At 55.1% G+C, this 19,187-nt stretch overlaps 1 protein-coding gene across 2 annotated transcripts in view; it reads left to right on the top strand.

The window, feature by feature from the left end:
* The window catches only part of BMP7 (bone morphogenetic protein 7), an 88,622-nt gene that overhangs the window by 48,528 nt on the left and 20,907 nt on the right, over window positions 1-19,187 (top strand). For both annotated transcript variants that reach the window (XM_059407282.1, XM_059407281.1), the window contains exon 3: window positions 10,092-10,240. In XM_059407282.1, the coding sequence (XP_059263265.1) occupies window positions 10,092-10,240 (149 nt within the window). The remainder of the gene's footprint in view (window positions 1-10,091; window positions 10,241-19,187) is intronic.

Raw genomic sequence — 19,187 nt, 5'->3', positions numbered from 1 at the left:
TGGAGCCGTGGGGCCGGGCAGGGGTGTCGGGAGGCAGGGGGAACACGTTCGGGACTCTGGGCTTTTTGTTCTAAGAGCTAATCAAGGGTTGAAGGCAGAGCAGTCACCTACTCAGATAACGAGGCTCCGAAGGCCTCGAGGGTTGCTGGGGGCCGAGGAGGTCGGGGCAGGAAGGCAGGGAGTAGGGCCCCCGGGGATCCTCCTGGTGGCAGCTCTCCCTCCACCACCAGAACCACTGCTGGCTTCCCTGAACCTTCGCCTCCCACCTGTGGAAAGGGCCACAGCCCCTGCCTCGAAGCTGTCGTGGGAATCAGCAGCCCCTCTCAGGATCGGGAGCCAGGCCTGTTCCAAGATCGTTGCATCCTGAGTGAGGGTCCCAGCTGGGCTGTGAGCTCCCTGCTTTGGGGCTGAGGCAGCTCAAATCCGGGGCGGGGGTCGTTTCACTCTGCCTTTGAGGTCTGCTCCAGCCCAGAGCCACGGGCCTTGGACACTGGCTGGGCCCTCCTGACTCTGTCATCCCATTTAATCCATTTGAGAACAGTCCTTATAGTTAACCCATTTTATAAATAAAAGAAGCTGAGGGAGAGGAGTAGGCTTGCCCAGGGTCACTCCCCTGGGATTTTACTTTAACTTTCCTAAGACCCAAAGCCTTGTGTTACAATACCTATGTCCCTGTCCACCCAAAGTGTGACCCAAGGACCAACCAGGGGGCTTCTTCACAAAGAGGATTCTGGACTTCACTCAGACCTCTTGATTGTTTTCTTCTGTCGGTTGCTGCATCCCTAATAGGGGAGAACCTTCTATTTTTAGCTCTGCTCCTCCTTGTCCACTTCCTGCCTCCATGACCCATGGGCACACACATGTTTGAGAGCCTCTTTATCACATGCCAAAGCCAGAGTAGACGTTCTTTGCAGCAGGACTTCTCAGAGCCTTTAAAGAGCTAAAGCACATTCTGAAATTTCTCAAGGAGGGGTGTTGTGGTGCATTCCACCCTTATTCGAATATAGAGCCTTTTCATTCTTGACCATCTCATTTTCCTCTCTTGGGTATTCAATTAATGGGGGCAGTTTTTAAGACCTTGGTAAATTTCAGACCCTTCCTCTTGAAGGTGGGGAAACTGAGGCCCCGACCTTAATGGCTGCTGATCTGCTTCCTGACTTCTGACAACACGGGCCTCCTGGACTGCAGACAGGAGTGTTGTTGACTGTCCTGTGAATGCCCAGACGAAGGGGCCGAGGCGGGAAGGGAGGAGGGAGAGAGAGACAGTCAGAAAGACAGACAGATGGTTCTGGGGTGGGGAGGCCGTGGGCTGGCGACTCATGCTCCGGCCCTGGGCGGAGGGTACCATGCTTCTTTGTGTATTTTTCCACCTTCCTCCCAAATGACTTAATTTTAGCCTTCCTGGATATGCGTAGTCTTAAAGCGTGTTTAAAAAAAGCCTCGGACCTCCCCGACTTCATCTTTCTGTCCCCGGGACGCCAGGGACTGTTTGGGTGACTTGCTAGAAGGGCAGGGCATTCCCTGGAGCCGCAGGTGGGGTGCTGGGGACCTGGGCTGGGTCCGCCCCAGCCGGGGGCCCTGGAGGGGCACTCCCCGCGGCGCCACGCCCGACTTCCCCCCTGGGCCCTTTGATCTCCTTCCCAGCGCCCCTGCGGGCCTGGTGTTTGCGTGCTGGTCCGACTCCAGGTGCACGGGGGCTGCTGGCTTCCCAGCCTGACTCATCCTGGGCCGAGCAGCAGCATGCCCTCTTCCCCTCTGTGACATCATGTCAGCCCGGGAAAGCTGGGGGTTCCCCACCGCGCTCGCTCCTGCTCTGTCTTCTGGGGCATGTTCTCGAGGCCCCGCAGTAGTGCAGCGTGCGGAGATTTAAAGTGTCCAGCCCTGCAGTGTTCCAGAGGGCCGGGGGGTGGGGGTGAGGGTCAGCGCAGGGGTGAGGGAGGGGAGTCTGCTGGTAACCCCTGCTGGAGACTCTTCCCCCAGCTTCCCCGTTCTCTTTGGACCAGAACCTTCCCTTGGCTGCAGGCTCCCCTCCCCCTCTCCCCTTGCTTTGCATCCTCTGTTCCCTCAGCTGGAATGCCCTTCCTGCCCTCCTGGCTGCATTAGCTCTGCCCATCCCTCTGACCTGCCTCAGGAGACCCTGGACTGCTTTTCTTCCTCTGCTGCCCTGGAGGACTCCTTCCTCTCCTCCTGCCCCCTGATCGGGGTCTAACGGCCCTCACTGGGTGATGTGCTCAGCTCATCTGGGAGCCCGAGCCCGCGTCTGGCTCCTCACAGAGCACCTGAGACCTGGGGGTTGGTTTCAGGAATGAAACTCCATTCGTTCTACGGCTCTTGTGACAAATCACAAATTGAGTGGCTTGAGACAATATCTGTTTGTTTGTCATGTTATGTCTGTGGGGGTCGGAAGTTCTAGATGGATCTCACTGAATTACTCTGAAGGTGTGTCGGGGCTGAGCCCCTTCTGGACGCTCCAGGGGGGACAATCTGTCGCCTCATCTTCTCCAGCTTCCAGAAGCCACCCTCATCCCTTGGCTCACGGCCTCTGGCTAGCAGTCACGTCCCTGTGACACTACTGCTGTCCTTAGACACTAGAGACAGAAGTGTCTAGTAGTGTCTAGAGACACTACTTCTCTCACACCTCTGTCTCTGGTTGGCGTGTCACCCTTTTTGCCTTATAGGGACCCTGTTGACGATAGGGGGCCCCCTAAATCACATCAGCAGAGCCCCTTGACTCGACAAGTCACAGGTTCTGGGGGTAGGATGTGGGCTTCCGGGGGTGTGTGTGTGATTCTGCCCAGCACCTAGTCAGAAATTCATTTCTCTTTCTTGGATGGGGGTCACTTGGCCTGGGGCCAGCCACATTCTCTTGGATTCTCTCTGCGCCCTCTAACTCCTGGGAAGATTCCTGGCGCAGGGTGTGTGTGTTGTGTGTGTGTTGTGTGTTGTGTGTTGTGTGTGGTGGGAAGGAAGGGTGGCTCTGTGTCGCTTCTTATCTGGGGCCTGCCACTCCCTGGCTGAGGACAGTTTCTTAACTTTTCGACCCCTTCACTGTCTCACCTATAAAGCGGGGTCCTGACCCTATGTGCCCCGTTGGAGGAAGGAGCATTAGGTAAGAGAATGTCACTCATTCAAGCAGGGCGGCAGGAGTGCTCCCAGGCCTCAGTGTCGGGTGCTGGGCCTCTCGCTGCCAGCCAGGCCTCCTGCAGAAACCCTGGGTACCTCCAGGTGTGGCCCTTCCAAGCCTCAGCCATGGGTGCTCCCCAAAGGTGATGGGCTGTGTCTGAGGGACGCGGGGTGGGGGTGGGGGGATGACTGTCAAGCCGGGTCTCAGGCTAGAATGGTGAGAGACTGTTTTCGGACATACCCCCTGAGACGGAGGCCCAGAATTGGCTATTCACGTGTGGCCACTGGTGCCCTGTACTCCAGGTCTGGCCTCCCCAGCTGAAAATTGAACCAGTGGGAGCAGATATCCCAGGCTCTGTTCAGCTCTTAAGACCCCAGACCGCTGGGACCCTCAGGCAGGAGGGGGAAGGAGGCTTCGTCCCCACGTGGCTCCAGTGATGAGGCCATGGGCACTGGGGACGGGACGGGATGGGGTCCGGCTGGGTTTTCTGTTCCCTGGGGCTCCTGCCTGGGGTGCACCGGCCTAGAGAAACCCTTAGACTTCCAAGCTTCCTGGTTTGCAGTTTCTGGGGCTGTCCCGATTGGGGCTGGTTTGAATGGCGCACTCATCTCCCGGAGGCTCCGGTCTGGGAGGGGGTCATGGTGAAGGCCCTTGAGATCTGTCTCCGAATCATTTCTAAGGAGCCACAGGCGGGGGGGGGGGGGGGGAGGACTTTCCACCTTCCCACGCTAGAGACTTAAAAATACCCACTTTTCCAGTGTCATGGAACTTTCCGGGGGAGGTGGGCTGGAAACCAGCTCTCGTGGTGGCGGGCCGCCCTCCTGCTTCTCCCTGTGGGTTAGCTTTCAGCTTTCTCAGGGCTATCCCCGGGAGCAGGAGGCCACCAGCCCCAGCAACTCCCTGTTCCCAGGCTGGTGGTTAAATATTAACACCCCTCCGTGCCGCGACGTTGGGGTCACCGGCGGTTCATGCCTCACAGAGAGCAGGGTTTCGGGGCGAGCTCGGTTTCAGGAGGGAGCCGTTCACCTTCGGGGTCTCGAGGCTGCTGCTTTCATCGGGAGCAGCTGGAGAAGGTGAGGCAAGGCAGGCCGCATATGCGTCCCAGCTCCAGGCCCCTCCGAGAGCCTGGAGGGGCAGGCACGTGGTCCGTACCCACGGAAGGGGGCTGCGAGCCAGGCCACCTCCCTCCCCTCGGGGTCATCATGCTGCTCCGGTGGAGCGTGGGAATAGGTTGTCCCGTGTCAATCTTGCTTCTTTCAGAAACAGCAGGTGCCCACTGAATTAGACGCTATTGATGAACACGGGCCGAGGAGACAACGTGTTATGGCATAATGGCTCTGTGTTCTGTATTTCAGGCTTCAGTTGGCTATATCCCTTTCAGAAATAAAGCTTTATTGATATAGAATTCACAGATGATATAGTTTGCCCTTGTAAAGAGGCTCAGTGGTTTTATTAGTCTGTTCCAAGCTATGGGACCATCACTCCTATTCCACATTTTCATGAGCCCAAAAGGAAACTCCGTGCCCGTCAGCACTCAGCCTCCCCCTGTGCATCTCTCCCAGCCACTGGCAACTACTGAGCTTTCTGTCTCTGTAAATTTGCTTCTCTGGACATTTCATAGACATGGACTCGCACCAGACACGGTCTCGTGTCTGCTTTCTTGAACTCGGCATAATGATTTCCGAGTTTATCCGTGTAGTACCGGGTGTCACTTGAAGATTCCTTCTTACTGCCCGATAATTTCCCATTGTGTGGATTTACCATACTTTGTCTATCCATTTATCGGAGCATGGATATTTGAGTTGTTTCTGCTTTTCAGGACTATTACGGATAATGCTGCTATGAACATCTGTGTGTAAAATTTTGCATGGATCTATTTTTTATTTCTGTTGGGTGGTAAAATTACCCCAAATTGTAGCTCTGTGTTTCACCTTTTGGGAAACTGCCAGACTGTTGTCTGAAGCAGTGGCAGCATTTCCCAGTCCCATGAGAAGTGTACGAGCGATCCAGTTACTGGGTATCCTCGTCAGCACTTGTTACTGTCTATTTTGGTTTTAGCCATCCGGTGGGAGAAAGTGTTATCTTACCGTGGTTCTGAGTTGCATTTCCCTGGTGACTGATGATGCTGATCTTCCTTTCATGGGCTCCCTGGCCATTCGTGTATCTTTATAGAGACGTCTGTTCCCATTGGCCGTGTCCGTTGTTGGAGGCCATGGCGGACTAGATTTCCCCACCTCGTCCTCTCCCGTTTTCTTGACCGATTTGTACAAGCAGGAATTGTCAGTTGATAATCTGGCGATTTGGGTAAAAACACAGTGCAAAACCATTTGGGGACCGCGGGTGAGAAAGACTTTTCATTTTTGTTATGTTGTGCGTCTCCAATTTTCTATTTCTTCTTTTCACCATTTTTTAGCATTTGTATTTCTCCAGAAACGTACATGCCACACATTCTGTTTCATAAAGCCTTTTCGCTTAACACCCTTTCATCAGGAACTCCCCTCATCAGGAAGCGTTGATCTGTATGGAAGCTTGTACGTACCACCATGTCTTACCAGTGTTTCTTAGTAGGTGGTTCTCAGGTTTTCGGTGATAAACGGCGTAACCATAGTTTGGGTTCTGTCTCTGTGAGGGACAGACTACCCACAACACCGTGTAACTCAACAGTCATTTTGTTGCTCAGGAATTTGGGCAGGGCTCAATTAGGACACTAATTGAGATTCTTGTACTTTCTACAGCATCTGCTGTGGTCAGTGATGAAGCTGGCAGCTCAGCTGGGGGCTGGCTGGGTTTCTTTCTCTCTCTTTTCTAGACCCCTTCCCCCGTGGCCTCTGCCCCCTTCCAGGCAGTCTCTCTCCTAGCACAGAAGTCCGATTTCGGGATCCACGGCTAGCTTCCCAGAGAGCAAAAGCAGAACTGCTAACCCTCAGACAGAGCAGGGCCTCTCTTCCACTGGGTCCTACTGGTCACAGCAAGTTGCAAGGTCAGCCCAGACTTCAGAGGCCGGGAGCAGCCCCCACTGATTTATGGGAGAGCTGCCCGTGGGTACTGAGATGAGTGGCCCCATTTGCAGAAAGTCTACGACCCTGACCATCCTGTCAGATGAACCTGGAGTCGAAGCGCACATTCTTTGAATGGATATGCAGTCTACTGACTTGTGGATTTGGGGACTCCATATCCAGCAGGGAACGTGCTCCCGTTCCTACGTGCCTGCTGTAACTGCAGGGTGCCCCGACAAGCCATGAGAATTTGCTGCCGAGCTGGTCTTCTCTTGGGTCTCCCCACTTGCTCAAGAAGGCGGCATCAACCCCACTTTACAGAGGAGGAAACTGAGGCCCAGCAAGCTGCTGGCTCAGCCTGCTCTCCTCCCTTCACCACCGTCCAGATCTCATACTTTCTAGCATTTTCTCCGCTCCACACAATGTTGTGAGAGTAAGAGGTGTCACACAGAACCCAGCCACCCCCTGGGTCTCTTTTCCTTTGGTGAGAGGTGAGTTAAGGAAGGGGCAGGGCTCACATGCTCACGGGTCAGACTTCCAGTGCTGTGCCTGGTTCTGTCCTTTTAAGGTCACTGAGCGTGGGTGGTGCTTTACTTCTCTAGGGCCCACTGTCCTCATCTGTAAAATGAGAACAACCGTCTTAAGGTTGGGTGTCCAGAGCATCGACATGAAGGAAGCGCCTGGATTTCCAGCAGGGTTGAGGGTGGGGGAGTGCCGTCGGGCTCCTTGGGGGACCGTCACCCCGAGCCTTCCCCTCCTCTGCTTGCACCTGGCCTGGGTCGGGGGGCCAACGTGTTCAAGGTAAATAACACGTCACAGAGGTCCTCCCCAGTGTGAGAACCACTGTGCTCTAATGAGGTGCTCAAGGTGACAGCTAGACGAGCCCACTCTCCACCTGTCCCTGCAGACTCAGTCGCAGAGTCATTCCTCCATTGTCTTTTCCTGTGGGCCAGCCTTGTGCCTGGACCTTGGGTGCAGAAGCACAGCCTCGCCGAGGGTGTCCTGCCCCAGTGCCTTTGAATACGGCTCTGCGTCTTCCAAGCAAGCCCGGAATAGACGACCGCAGGCTGAGGCCCCGGGGAGAGGAGCCCGTGCGTTCCCGCTGATTCATAGGATGAGTCAATGCGGGCCGGTACCATCTGGCGCTCAGTGTCACGGCCTGTAATAAGAAGGTTTAGTATCGTTTGGCAAGACGTTCGCTGTTCAAGAGCCCCAACTTACTCTTTGTTGCTTTACTGCCCATGAGGGCTTACCCAGATATCTGGTCACATTTTCCGGCAAGTAACATTTTCCAGCAAAGTCACCACCCAGACTTGTGACTTCTGGGCCGTGGTGTGGACACTTCCTACCGGGCCCGGGGAGCCGGTCTGAGCGGGGGAGCTGTTCTGGTTTGGGCTGGAGTTTCTGCTCGCTGTTATTTGTTGAGAGCAGCTGATGGTTCGTTGACAGTGCCGGCAGGGCCCGGTAGCCGGAGGGCGTCGTCGAGGCACACCGGAGGTGAAGACAGCAGGGAGCTCTTGCTTGGAGGCAGGAAACCCACACAGGTGTCCCCCAAATCGGTTCTGGAACTGCCCGTCCAGGGGCCAGGGAAGAAGTGGAAGTGATGTGGTCGTGCAAGACTGTCTTGTTATTCTTCCACTGGGGCAGGACGGGGCCAAGTTAGCGTCTCCGATACCCTCTGTGGCTCCAAAAAGCTATCGCTCCTTCTAGCATCTTCTAGCCTCTCTGTGTGTCGGAGCGGGGAGTGGGCTCAGAGGGACCGGCGAGGGGACAGTACACATCCTGTGTTGGCTAGGAGATCCCCAGTCATGGTTCATTCCCACACGTTGTATAATATAACTCGGTATTTTCTCAGTCAGGTTCTGCCATTGTTGAGTATCACCTACAAAGAGATTTTCGCCGAGACAGATGCCGATAACCCCTCTTGCTGTCTTGCGGTCCCGGTGAGGCCGCCCCATCCCCGTGGAGTGCCGTGCCCTCCCACGGCCAAGGGCTGGGCACCTCCTTGACTCGGCCAGCTAGGCTCTCTGCTCTCAGACTTGGGGCTGGAGCGATGCCCAGAGAGCGGTAGAGCTCGGGCTCCTGCGGTCCACAGCTGTGCTGCACGAAGCAGCCCGACGTCCTCTCCCCTGCCTGGGCTCCTTCTCTCGCTGAGGCTGGTTCTCCATCCCTGTGTCCGCCTCGCTGAGGACACGGGACTCTCCCCGTACATTTCCAGTGGGCTCTGCGTTCAAGTAAATTTGAATGCTGGCTCAAATTACTGCTTTATTTTCTGCGTGCCTTCTCACGACGCCTGCACACACGAAGGTGACTGGTGGACGTCCGTGTGTTATGGCAGGCAGCAGAATTACAGTCCGGCAACCTCACGAATGTGGAGCCTCCAGGGCACGCGGTAGAGATGAATGATGGGGTGATGGGTAATAGGAGAATCGGGGACCGGGGCCGATAGGAAATGTGTGCCTTATCCTGGGGGGGCACCTGCTCCTTGGCGTCCAGCCCACGGTTCAGTGCCTTACAGCACAGTGAGTTCGATTTGCCAGAGGCTCTGAAATGCCGGTTGTCACAGCTGAGCAGAGGTAGTGTCCAGAAGAACTGTGTCGCTGGGTGGTGGCAGGCGGCCGTCTCCCTGGATGTCAGCCCTACCTTGGCTCCGTCTTAGTCCACAGAAAACCCTAGTCACCCCAGGCAAACAACTGGGCCTTTCAGAGCCTCAGTTTTGGGGTCTGCACACCCTAATATCCTCCTCACAGACTTGTCTTAAGGACGTAGTGCTGACATGATGCTGGTCAGGCATTTCAGCCTGGAGTCTGGCGCGTGGTAAGTGCTCAGGAGTCAGAGAAAATTCACCGTAATTCCCCGGAAAATTAGATCACTCCAGGTCTGATGGGATGGAGATGGTCGATGTCCCGGGACAGGGGGTTTAGATGTTGTTCACTGTTGTACCCCGGCGTCTGGCCCAATGGGGAGGGTGGGCTCAAATACTGTACCTGATGATTAAAGACTCCAAATATTGAAACTTTCAATGTTTCTAAGTAAAACTGCGCGAGATGTTATGAGACCTTGTATACTAGAATTCTGCTATCACAAAGGTAAAAATTCACCAACCCACCCACCCACCCACCCATCCACCCAACCACCATTCACGTACCCAACCATCCACCCCTCCAGCTACCCATTCCCCCAACCATCCATCCATCTTCCAGACACTACAATGTCATTTGTAGTTTTTTTTGCTACTGCAAAATGTGAGGAAAAAAGAGGATTAAAGGGCTATCTCTGTACATAATGTCAGTCTAAGTTGGTCCGAAGGCTGTGGGTTATTGTTAAGCTGTTTAACATAATGTCAGTCTAGGAGCTCAGCTCCTAATGCTTGGAGGGCTTATGAAGACGTTGCATGGCGTGGAAATGAAGAGCCTGTTCACTGGTGCTCAGTTACCTGAGCTCACACCCTAACTCAGTAGCGTCCTGGCTAAATGACCTGGGGCAAGTCATGGCCTCCCCGTAGTCCGTGGAGATGACAGTCTCACTACCCCGTAGGGTCGTGAGAGTTGAATGAGATAATGTGTATTGAATTCTCGGGGCAGTACCTGGCACATGGTGAGTAATCTAACAAGTGGGGCTTCCTCCCCGAGACTCCCAGCAGCACGGAGGCTATAAATCCCTGCCATCCTGCCCCCTGTCCCATCGGTGTGCCGCCTAACATGTGGGAAGGGTGAGTTGGCCTCAGAGCAGCTCCTTGTCCGCTGTGTGTATCTCTTTATGCTTCTTCCACACTCCCTTTCCCCATCACAGCTCCGAGGGTGTCTCTAGGCCTGGATCTTGCTCTGATGCACCCACTTTTGGGAGCCCGGTGGCCCTCCTCCTGCCTCCCGTACGCCACATGGTCCTTCTCTCCAACAGCAGCTGGCCGGTGACAGGGTGACAGAGCCATGGCCTGCTGACCTGGAGCCTGGGTTTCTCTTCTTTTGCAGGGAGTCAGACCTGTTCCTGCTAGACAGCCGCACGCTCTGGGCCTCGGAGGAAGGCTGGCTGGTGTTCGACATCACTGCCACCAGCAACCACTGGGTGGTCAACCCACGGCACAATCTGGGCCTGCAGCTCTGCGTGGAGACCTTGGATGGTAGGTGTGCGGCCACCATCTCCCTGCTTCTAATGCAGCCCGTGCTCCTGGAATCACGCAGGAGCCTGGCAAGCTCATGCCTGCTTCCGTCAAAACAAGGCCCCCCAGCCCCGACCAGCCAGTACTCACCGTTCAGTCTTTCGATCCCAAGCAAAAATAACACCCACCCCCTTTGTAAGAGATGGTTACACGGTTGACCACAGCCGGGTCGGGTGGGGCCCCTTACAGAGTGAGGTCCCACACCAGCAGGGTCAGCATCGTCTTGGGAATGCAGACTCTGGTCCATCCCAAGCCTGCTAGAACCAGTGCTGTGCCTGGGGCCCCAGGTGCTCGCGGAACACATTATGCATCTGAGACGCGCTGACCCGGGCACCCCCGCCCGGGAGACGGAGAACATCCTGCATGCCCCGTGCATGGCAGATGTCTAACAATACCCCTGACCTCTACCCACTAGAGGCTGGTAGCATCTCCCAAAAATGTCTCCAGGTGTTACCAAGTGTTCCCTGCTGAACAAAACTGTCCCAGTGAAGGACTACAGCACCGGTGCAAGGAAGGCATGAAGCCCCTTCCAAGAGACCCTGAATGTGGTTCTGAGTCCCAGATGCTTGGAGAATCCACGGTTGGTCTGTGTCGCCCTGCGCCTCGCGGTCACTCTGCGGGCACCCGCCTGCTCGGACAAGGGTGACCAGAAGGCGAGTGGGAAGTCGGGTAGGACTGCTCGCGCCCACGTCTTCCCCCAAAGCGTGTTTCTTATTAAGTGTGGGATGGCTTTGGGTGGGTAGCTTCTTCCTTATACCAGCTTTCAGGGGAAAAAAAAAAAAAACCTAAACTAGAAACACATTTATTTTAGAGTAGGTAATATTTGCCAGTGGCTCAAAATGCAAGTTACAGATACGCGTAACCATGCGCCTCTCCCGGGCCCGTCTGAGTGGCTCACTTCCACCCCGGGGGCACCTGCCCTTTCCCTGTTCCAGGCTGTTTTCAGAGATGCCCTCTGGGTGTTTAAACAACTACATATAGATTCTGTTTTGCTTTTATTTTTTCCCTCCCGCAAGTAGTGACGTGGCACATACGGTGTTCTCCGCCTTGCTTTTTATCACTAACCTTGACGGCTGGCCCTTCGCAGCCCTGGACGAGCTGCCCTGTTTGTTTGGGGGCTGTTGTGCCGTCATGTATGTGTGCAGTTGAGTGTAGCTCTGCCACTCACTCGCCTTGTGACTTTGGACAACTTCCCTCACCTTCCAGAACCTCCTCCTCTCCAACACACAGGGCCACAGGGGGTGTTAATGCTAAAGAGTTTTAAGATAGTGACCCAGTGCGCATAGGAATCCCCCCGGGGGCATCCTGGTAAAATGCAGATTCGGATCCAGCAAGCCTGGAGTGGAGGAGAGGCTGCCGCAGAGGCTGCTGGTCCTGGGCCACGCGTTGGGAGGCAGAGCTGAGTCTAGACCTGATGCCTCGGACATGCCCCACTCCAGGGCTGTTTCTCTTGTTATTCATGGTGTTGGTGTCGTTACACTGCTACTATCCGCGCTGACTTATCCAGGGCCCCCTTGGGAAGAACGTGTAGGCGTTTTCTGGTCCTTTGCTCTTACGAACAGGGCTGCAGTGGAAAACCTCAGTGCACATGTTGTTGTCCACTGAGTGTAGCCCTGGGATAAATTCCCAAAGGGGACATTATCTGTGCGTAGTTTGGACAGGTGTTGTCAGTCTGCCCTCCTTGGGGCTCCGTCTATTCACGCCCCCATCAGAGCACATGAGGGCACCTGCTTCCCCTTCTTTGACAGTACACGTTCCCAAACGTGTTCATCAGGGAGATGACAAATGGGCTCTTGTAGTTTTGCTTTGTTTTCTTCTCTGCTCTGTGAGGCTGATCCCCTTCTCTGGTGCACTGCTTGCAGTCAACTCCCTGCCTGCCATGCGTTTATCCCCTCTGCCCATTGCTCTGACAGAGCGTTGGTCTTTTTCTTCCTTAGAGTCTAAGGACACCTGGCTCTTTGTGATTTAAGCTGCAAATAATTTGTCAGTTTTTCATTTTTCTCTTTTACTGTGGTTAATGCCAGGTGCCAAATGGATTGGGGTGATGTAGCCAAATTGTCTCACCTTTTGTTTTATTGCTGCTGGGCCGTGCCTCTCTTCTTTCCTATCAGAGGCCACCGCTTTGGTCTGGAGCTGCCCCCTCTGTCTGAGACTGGCCTGAGGCCATGCACCCTGTGGGAGGTGCAGCAGAGTTTAAGACTGTGCTTGTCTCGCTTCCAGGCTGGTCTTTCTACTGGTGGAGCCTTCAGCCTCCCTCTCCTCCTCTTTCCCCTCTCCATGACACATAACGAGGGGAGGTCCTGGAACTGCTAGAGTTTTCCATGGCACTATATTGGATTGGCAAACTATATGCCCGGTGGTCCAGATTCAGCCTGCACCCTGTTTCTCTGTGGCTTTTGAGCTGAAACTAGTTTTCACATTTTTAAATGGAGGAGGAATATCAAAAGAAGAAGACTATCTCATGATATGTAAAATTATATGAAATTCACATTTTGGTGTCCATAAAATTTTATTAGTACACAGCCACACTCATTTATGTATTATCTAGGCCTGCTTTTATGCTATCACAACAGAGTTAAGTAGTCGTGACAGAGACTGTAGTCCACAAAGTTGAAAAGATGTATTATTTTCAGATGATTATTTATAGACAAAGAATGCAATCCCTGCTGTATGCCAGAACTTCTCAAACTGTGTCCCATGAAGTGTCAGTGGGTGTCCCAGGGTAAAGGGAAGGATTCATGATCAGTTAAGAGTGAAAAGGCGAGGTTGGATAAACTAAGCAGATTTCTCTGCAGGACTTATCAGAATCTTTATTTTGCAAATATCCATTGTGAATTTCCTGATGGGGCACAGAGCATAGAGGAATTCTAAACTTATTTGACAACAGACTCATTCAACTCTTCTTTTTACTTAAACTCTCCCGAGGAACATATTGGAGATGAAGTAAAAATGGGGCTAGAGTAGATTTGACTCCTCTCTTCAGAGTGGCCATTTCCCTGGACTCCTGGATATTGTCTAGATCTTCCATCTTGACCTTGATGGGTCCTGTGCTTCTCTGCCCTGTCTGCCCTGCTGGCTTGGGGTGGCCCAAGTTTGGTTTTTCTCTTAACTGACACCCAACCCAGTTTTCCTAGTGTCAGGCTTGCCATTATCTTTCTCTCCCAAAAATCTGGGGCTTGTGCCCTTATGTCCTCCAGCTTCTGCTTCCCCCCAGAATCCAGGTGAAGCTTAGCACGCAGTGAGATGGCACAGCCTGATGGTTAAAGCTTGGACTCAGAAGGCCAGACTCACCAGGTTCAAACCCCACCTCTACTGTTTCTACCCACATGATTCGGGGTGAGTCACTTAATGTCCCTCATCTGGAAAGTGGGGTTAATAATAGTTTCCACCTTCCAGGGTGGGTGGTGAAGGATCAGATGAGCTCATGTAAGTGAAGAGCTTAATTGTTCAACTCGGGACAGCAGCTGAGCCCAGAGTCAGTGCGGAATGCCATAGCCTCTTGTCCTTCCCACCACGGGGCCACTAGGCACGTGCTGCCCGTAAGATCCTCATGGGACAGTAGGCCCCCGGCAGGTGTGCGACTCCATATTCGGGCCGATCCCTGGGGATCTCTCTTCATCTAAGGGGAGGCTAGCCTAGTGCTTGTAAGATGCTACCCAGGGTCTGAGCAAGGATTGGAAACTGTACTCATGACTCAGGGCCTGTCTCCTCCCCTCCCGCCCCCTCCTAGATGGGGCGCCCGGAGCTGGGCATGGATGCCTCCACTCAGGAATAGGGCTGCTCTGTCCAGGCACTGTGCATACCCAGCCGACAGGTTTGGCCTGGCGGCCTGGGTTGGGAAAGGACCACCCACGCAGACCATCAGAGAGGGATAGAGTGAACTATGGCTAACTGGGACTATGAATTTGGGGATCTTCGTGGGAATGAGATATAGCCAGTGAGCACGGTGTTTCTGAAACCACGGGCTCCTGGCTATGCAGCTGCTTTCCCTCTGACCCCAGTGTCCCTGATCGCCTGGGGGGCACGTTGAGGCTAGTGATTCCTGCCCCCACCCCAGACCTGTGGGTGCTGAGTCCCTGAGGGCTGGGCCAGGAAGCTGCCTTTTCTCATGAGCTCCCTGAGTCACTTGGGGCCTGGCCCAGTGCTGACCTGCTGACACAGTCATGCCCCGTGTTTTGGGGTACCTGCCAATAAGACCGTGCTCGGGCTGAGCACCCTGTCAGGTTAAATCCCTACCCCCGTGAAAGACCAGCAGAGCCTGCTGGGGAGTCCATGGATTCGGGGCTCCGTATGCCGGTGCACCACGGCTGTGCCGCCTGTGGGAGCCATGGGGTCCCCGCCTCGGGGGCAACTGCTGGCATTAACCCAAACTCAGTGAACATGGCTGCCTCCTGTGGTACCTGGGCAAGCCGAGTTCCAGGGCAGTGGCACCCGGGCCCAGCCCCCAGTGTCCCCTTTGGGAGGAAGGGAGAAGGAGCACCGAGACAGGTCCGACAGGGACAGTGTAATGCTGGTCTGGACCCTAGCAGCACCTTGTAGCCGCTTGCTGGCTGCCGGAATACGGAGCCTGTCCCATCTCAGAGGCCTCAGTTTTCCCACCCAAACAATGGGCCTGTTGATGATAGTTATACTGGTGAGCTGGCTTCCAGCCTCGTGAGGCACAGATGTCACAGATATTCTCTGAGAAGCTTTATGTTTGGTGTGATGTGAGCCTCCTGTCCACCGGGTCTCCAAGTCCCTCCTGAGACCAGCCAGGATGTGTGTGTCTGTTCCCTCTCCCAACAGCTGTGCCTTCCTGTTAGTGCCCCCAGGGAGCAGCAAAGAGCGTGCCTGTGCAGGGGAGAAGCCCATAAACGCGCCAGGCACCTGTGGCTCATTGGGAGCCAACGTGGGAGCAGTGTCTCATCCGGGGACAGGACGCTGGGGGAAGGAGGGCTGGCATCTACTTGTCTTTCCCTTTGCACAGAAGATAGGAGGAAAGGCAGCCGCCCCCGAGCCACACAGGGGGTCCCCCTGCTCCAGGGGCGAGTGAGTGGGAGCGAAGAGGAGGCAAGGACGGAGGGGTGCTGATGCCTTCCAGCTCCCCCGGAGCTAGAGAGAGCTAGCCAGCTGACAAGGGGGCTGTCCCCGTGGTGCCGGTGAAGGTTGACCCCTCGCTGCGGGCCAGGCTGCCGGCTCGGGGCTCCTGTGCAGACCAGGGAATGGCCAGTGGCTCCCACGTGGACCCTGGAGCCGGCAGCCCAGCCCTGCTCCTCGGACAGCCTCGTGTTCTGTTGGGCAGCTGGCGCAGCCTCTCCGTGCCTCATCCCTTCTTCTGTTCCACGGACGCAATAATGATCAGGCAGAAGAGTGAATTCCTGTGAGATGCTGAGCCCTGGGCCGGGCGCCCTGACCACACTCCCTCCTGCGAGCTCCTGTCAGCGTCATGGTTGCTGTCGACTAGCTTCGTGATCACGGTGACCCACCCAGGGAGTGTGGCTGTGAGCATCGACACGTTAGTGGACGAGGAGACCGAGGCCGAGAAGGGGGGGTCCGCTTGCCTGAAGTCGCCCAGTTCCTCGGGCAGACCTGGGCTTGGCGCTGGTTCTGACTCCAGCCCCCCAGCCTGACTCGCTCTTTGCTGGGACGCCTTCCAGGAGATGTGGTCCGCGGGAACCAGGCTTGGGGAGAGCGTACCCCAGGAGCGTCCGCCGGGTACATGGCTGAGCCCTGGGGACAGACAGCCCGGGACCCTACAGTGTCCTGCTTCCTGCTGGGGGAGGAAAGTGCTCGAGAAAGAACCCAGAGGACAGTGGGCTTCCTGCTCCTGGGACCAACAGAAGTGGCCAGCGCTGCATGAAACTTTTGTAGGCTCCTCCCTCTGTTAAAAAGAAAACTAGTAAAAATGATGTTTCATGACCACGACAGTATAAAGATGAATAGAATCCTGGTTGGATTAAAAATGAAAACAATTTCTGTAACCCTCAAAAGTTCATGTGTCTTCTGACTTTAAGAGACATTAAAACATTTTCACGGGCTCCTGAAAGTACCCAGGCCTGGGCACTGTGCCTGCGGACGGGACAGCCCTGGGTCCGGCGTCCCAGGCTGGGGAGCGATGCCGGCCTCTCCCTGCCCCGGCACCTGGGTGTTAGAACCTGCTTCCTGTAGTCCAGAGCCTGTCCGCCCGCACTGGAAACACATTTCTTCACTCAGCAAGCATCTGATGAGCCTGGGATTGTCGCAGGCCCTGGGCTACGGCCTGAGGGACTTTGCCATCACGTCGCCCGCTATCTCGTTGGAGTGGAGAGTGACGAGACAGTATGCTAAAGGTCAGGGAGGAGGCGTGAAGACAAGTTCTGGGATCCTCAGGAGGGTTTATCCGGGGTTTTTCCACTGCCACCCTCTGTCCCAAGCCACAGGGAGAGGAAGACATGGCTTTGAACCGGAGGCACCTCTGTCCTTGCAGATGTGGAAACACCTGGACATTCGCTCCCAAGACAAGGACTTGGACTTGGACCCAAGACAAGGACTCAGCCTCTTGTTCTAGGTTATAGTGTCCTCCCTCTCTCTTGCCCAGAGAAGAAATCACTCGGAGGCTCAGGAGGGCAGCGCTGAAAAGCCCAACTCTTCAATCTGAGAAGACAATCTGGCGGTCCCTCCTACCCACCTTGCCTCCAGCTGCTGCTCTCGGACACGGAGGGCCCCTTCTCCTGCCACCCGCCCCGTGTCTCCTTCCTTGTGTTCTGGACGTCTGTGCGCAAAGGGTGCCTCGGGCTTCTCTCCTCGGGCGCGAGAGCACGTGCCTCTCTTCTCCATTTTCCCCGAGGGGATTGAATGGGATTGCAAGGCATTTAAAGGATTGAGGGTGTCTGCTGTCCCAGCCTTTGGCCGCGGCCGCCGCGCCGGGAGCGGGAGGTGAGCCACGCGCCCACGACAGCCGCGGAGGCTAAGCCGCGTAAAGCCGAGGTTGGCGAGCGCTCCCGCCCGCCGTGCAGCTGGCTCGGAGGTGCCTTCGCCCTGCGATTGCTTCACATCCTGTTTGTGCAGAAGCCGAGTGAGAGACAGGAGGAGGCCTTGATGACCCAGAGGCTGGGATGGGTCCTTCCCGGGTTGGGTGTGCGGCCATGGCTGGGACAACACGGGGTTAGTGGGGCCCGGCGGATGTCACAAGCCATACAGACCTTCTCACCCGTCACCTGGGCCTTGGTCCATGGAGACCAGCGGCTGGAGTTAACACGTTTTGCAGGATCCCGATCCACAAGGGGCATTCTGCTGCTGCGGGCCTCCACCAGGGGGCCTCCACGGGGGCTCTGGGCCTGGAAAACAAAGAAATTACAAAACCAAGATGTCGCTTTCTCTGTGATGGGGCTGTGCTCTCTCTTCTCCCAAGAGACCCCATTCGGGCTCCATGCCCCTTCCTTGGGCAGCTTCCCCGGGGCTGGGCGTGCTGATTCTGCTCCTGCCTCTCCAGGACCTGCCAGCAGTGGCCTGACGCACACTGGTTTGTCCCTGTCCTCCAGGCCCAGAGTCCTGCCCCCAAACCACCACCCACCTGGCTCCCCCCTTGGAAGACCTTCCTCCTCATGTCTTGGGGAATCCTTCCTGCTGTCTGAGGCTCTGTAGGTTGTCCACGTTCATGCCCGAGCAATCTTTTCCTTCCTGTGTGTCTATCCACCTGGACTCAGCGATGGTGTGGTGGTCAAGTTCACAGCTTCCACACAGCTTCTCCCTCTGTAAATGTGGGATCGGGGGCCTGCCTGAGCAGCAGCACGTGGAATGGCCCCAGCACAGTGCCTGGTGCAGAGCAAACACTCGGTAAGGCTTGTTCCTCGTCTATATTGTGAGCCAGCAACAGAGAGAACCAACTCTGCCGGGCAACTCTATCAGGCAAATGATAGACAACAAAAGTGCCTTATCTTGGGCAGTTATGGTTTCCTTTACAAGTCCGGAAGGATGCGGATCTAGGGTTGGTTAGAGCAGAGGTCAGCAAACTTTTCCCATAAAGTACCACATATTGAATTAACTTTTAGGCTTTGTGGGCCAGATAGACTCTGTCACAGCTCCTCAACCATGGCATTAGAGCATGAACGCAGGCGATAAATATGTGCACTAATGTGCAAAGAGGTGTTCCAATAAAACTTTATTTGCAAAACAGGCGGCAGGCTGGATTTGGCCCGCGGGCTGCAGTTGGCCAAGCCCTGGGCTACAGAATCAATAGTAGTCAAGATCTTCTCCCTCCTGGCTCCATGCTGTGTCCTAAGACTCACCACATCACATTTGGCGAGACGGCAGCCTCCACATTCCCAAGCATGGAAGAAGGAAGCAGGCAGGCTAGAGGATCTTCTTTCCTTCTGCCTGCCTTTTTAGGGAGGAGACCATCTCTGAGCAGCCTGCAGTGCCCATCCTAGGAGGAGCTGTGTGGGCCTGGGAAGGGTCTTGGAGCAAGAGCAGGTCTAGAAAGTGGAGTTCCTCTCCATCAGCATGTTGACATGGGGGGGGCGCCCTCCTGAGCACCATACGATGTTTAGCACCATCCCTGACCTCTACCCACAAGATGGAGAAGCACCTCCCTCAAGTCATAAAGCTCCAAAATGTCTCCAGACCTTGACCAGTGTCCCCAGGAAGCAGCAGTATCTCCAGCTTCGACGCACGAGATAAAAGGCAGCACAGGAGCCATTCTGCATCCTGATCAGAGTGGTGACCACCTCAGTCTGTATGTTTGGGAAGACTCACTCATCTGTATACAAGATGTTCGTTTAAACACTAACATTAAAAAAAAAAAAAAAAAAGGAAACCCAAAACAAAAACAGAAGTAAAGCAGCCCACAAAGAGTCAAGCAATGCGTTCCACCAAAGAAGAAGAAAGCAGTGAGCCTTTGCTCTGAGCCCACATACCTGCCTACGGGGTAGACCAGATGTCTCGCCCATGG

The sequence above is a fragment of the Mustela nigripes genome, chromosome 7 (assembly GCF_022355385.1).
Source record: "Mustela nigripes isolate SB6536 chromosome 7, MUSNIG.SB6536, whole genome shotgun sequence".
NCBI lineage: Eukaryota > Metazoa > Chordata > Mammalia > Carnivora > Mustelidae > Mustela > Mustela nigripes.
This window is presented reverse-complemented; position numbering and strand designations above follow the sequence as displayed.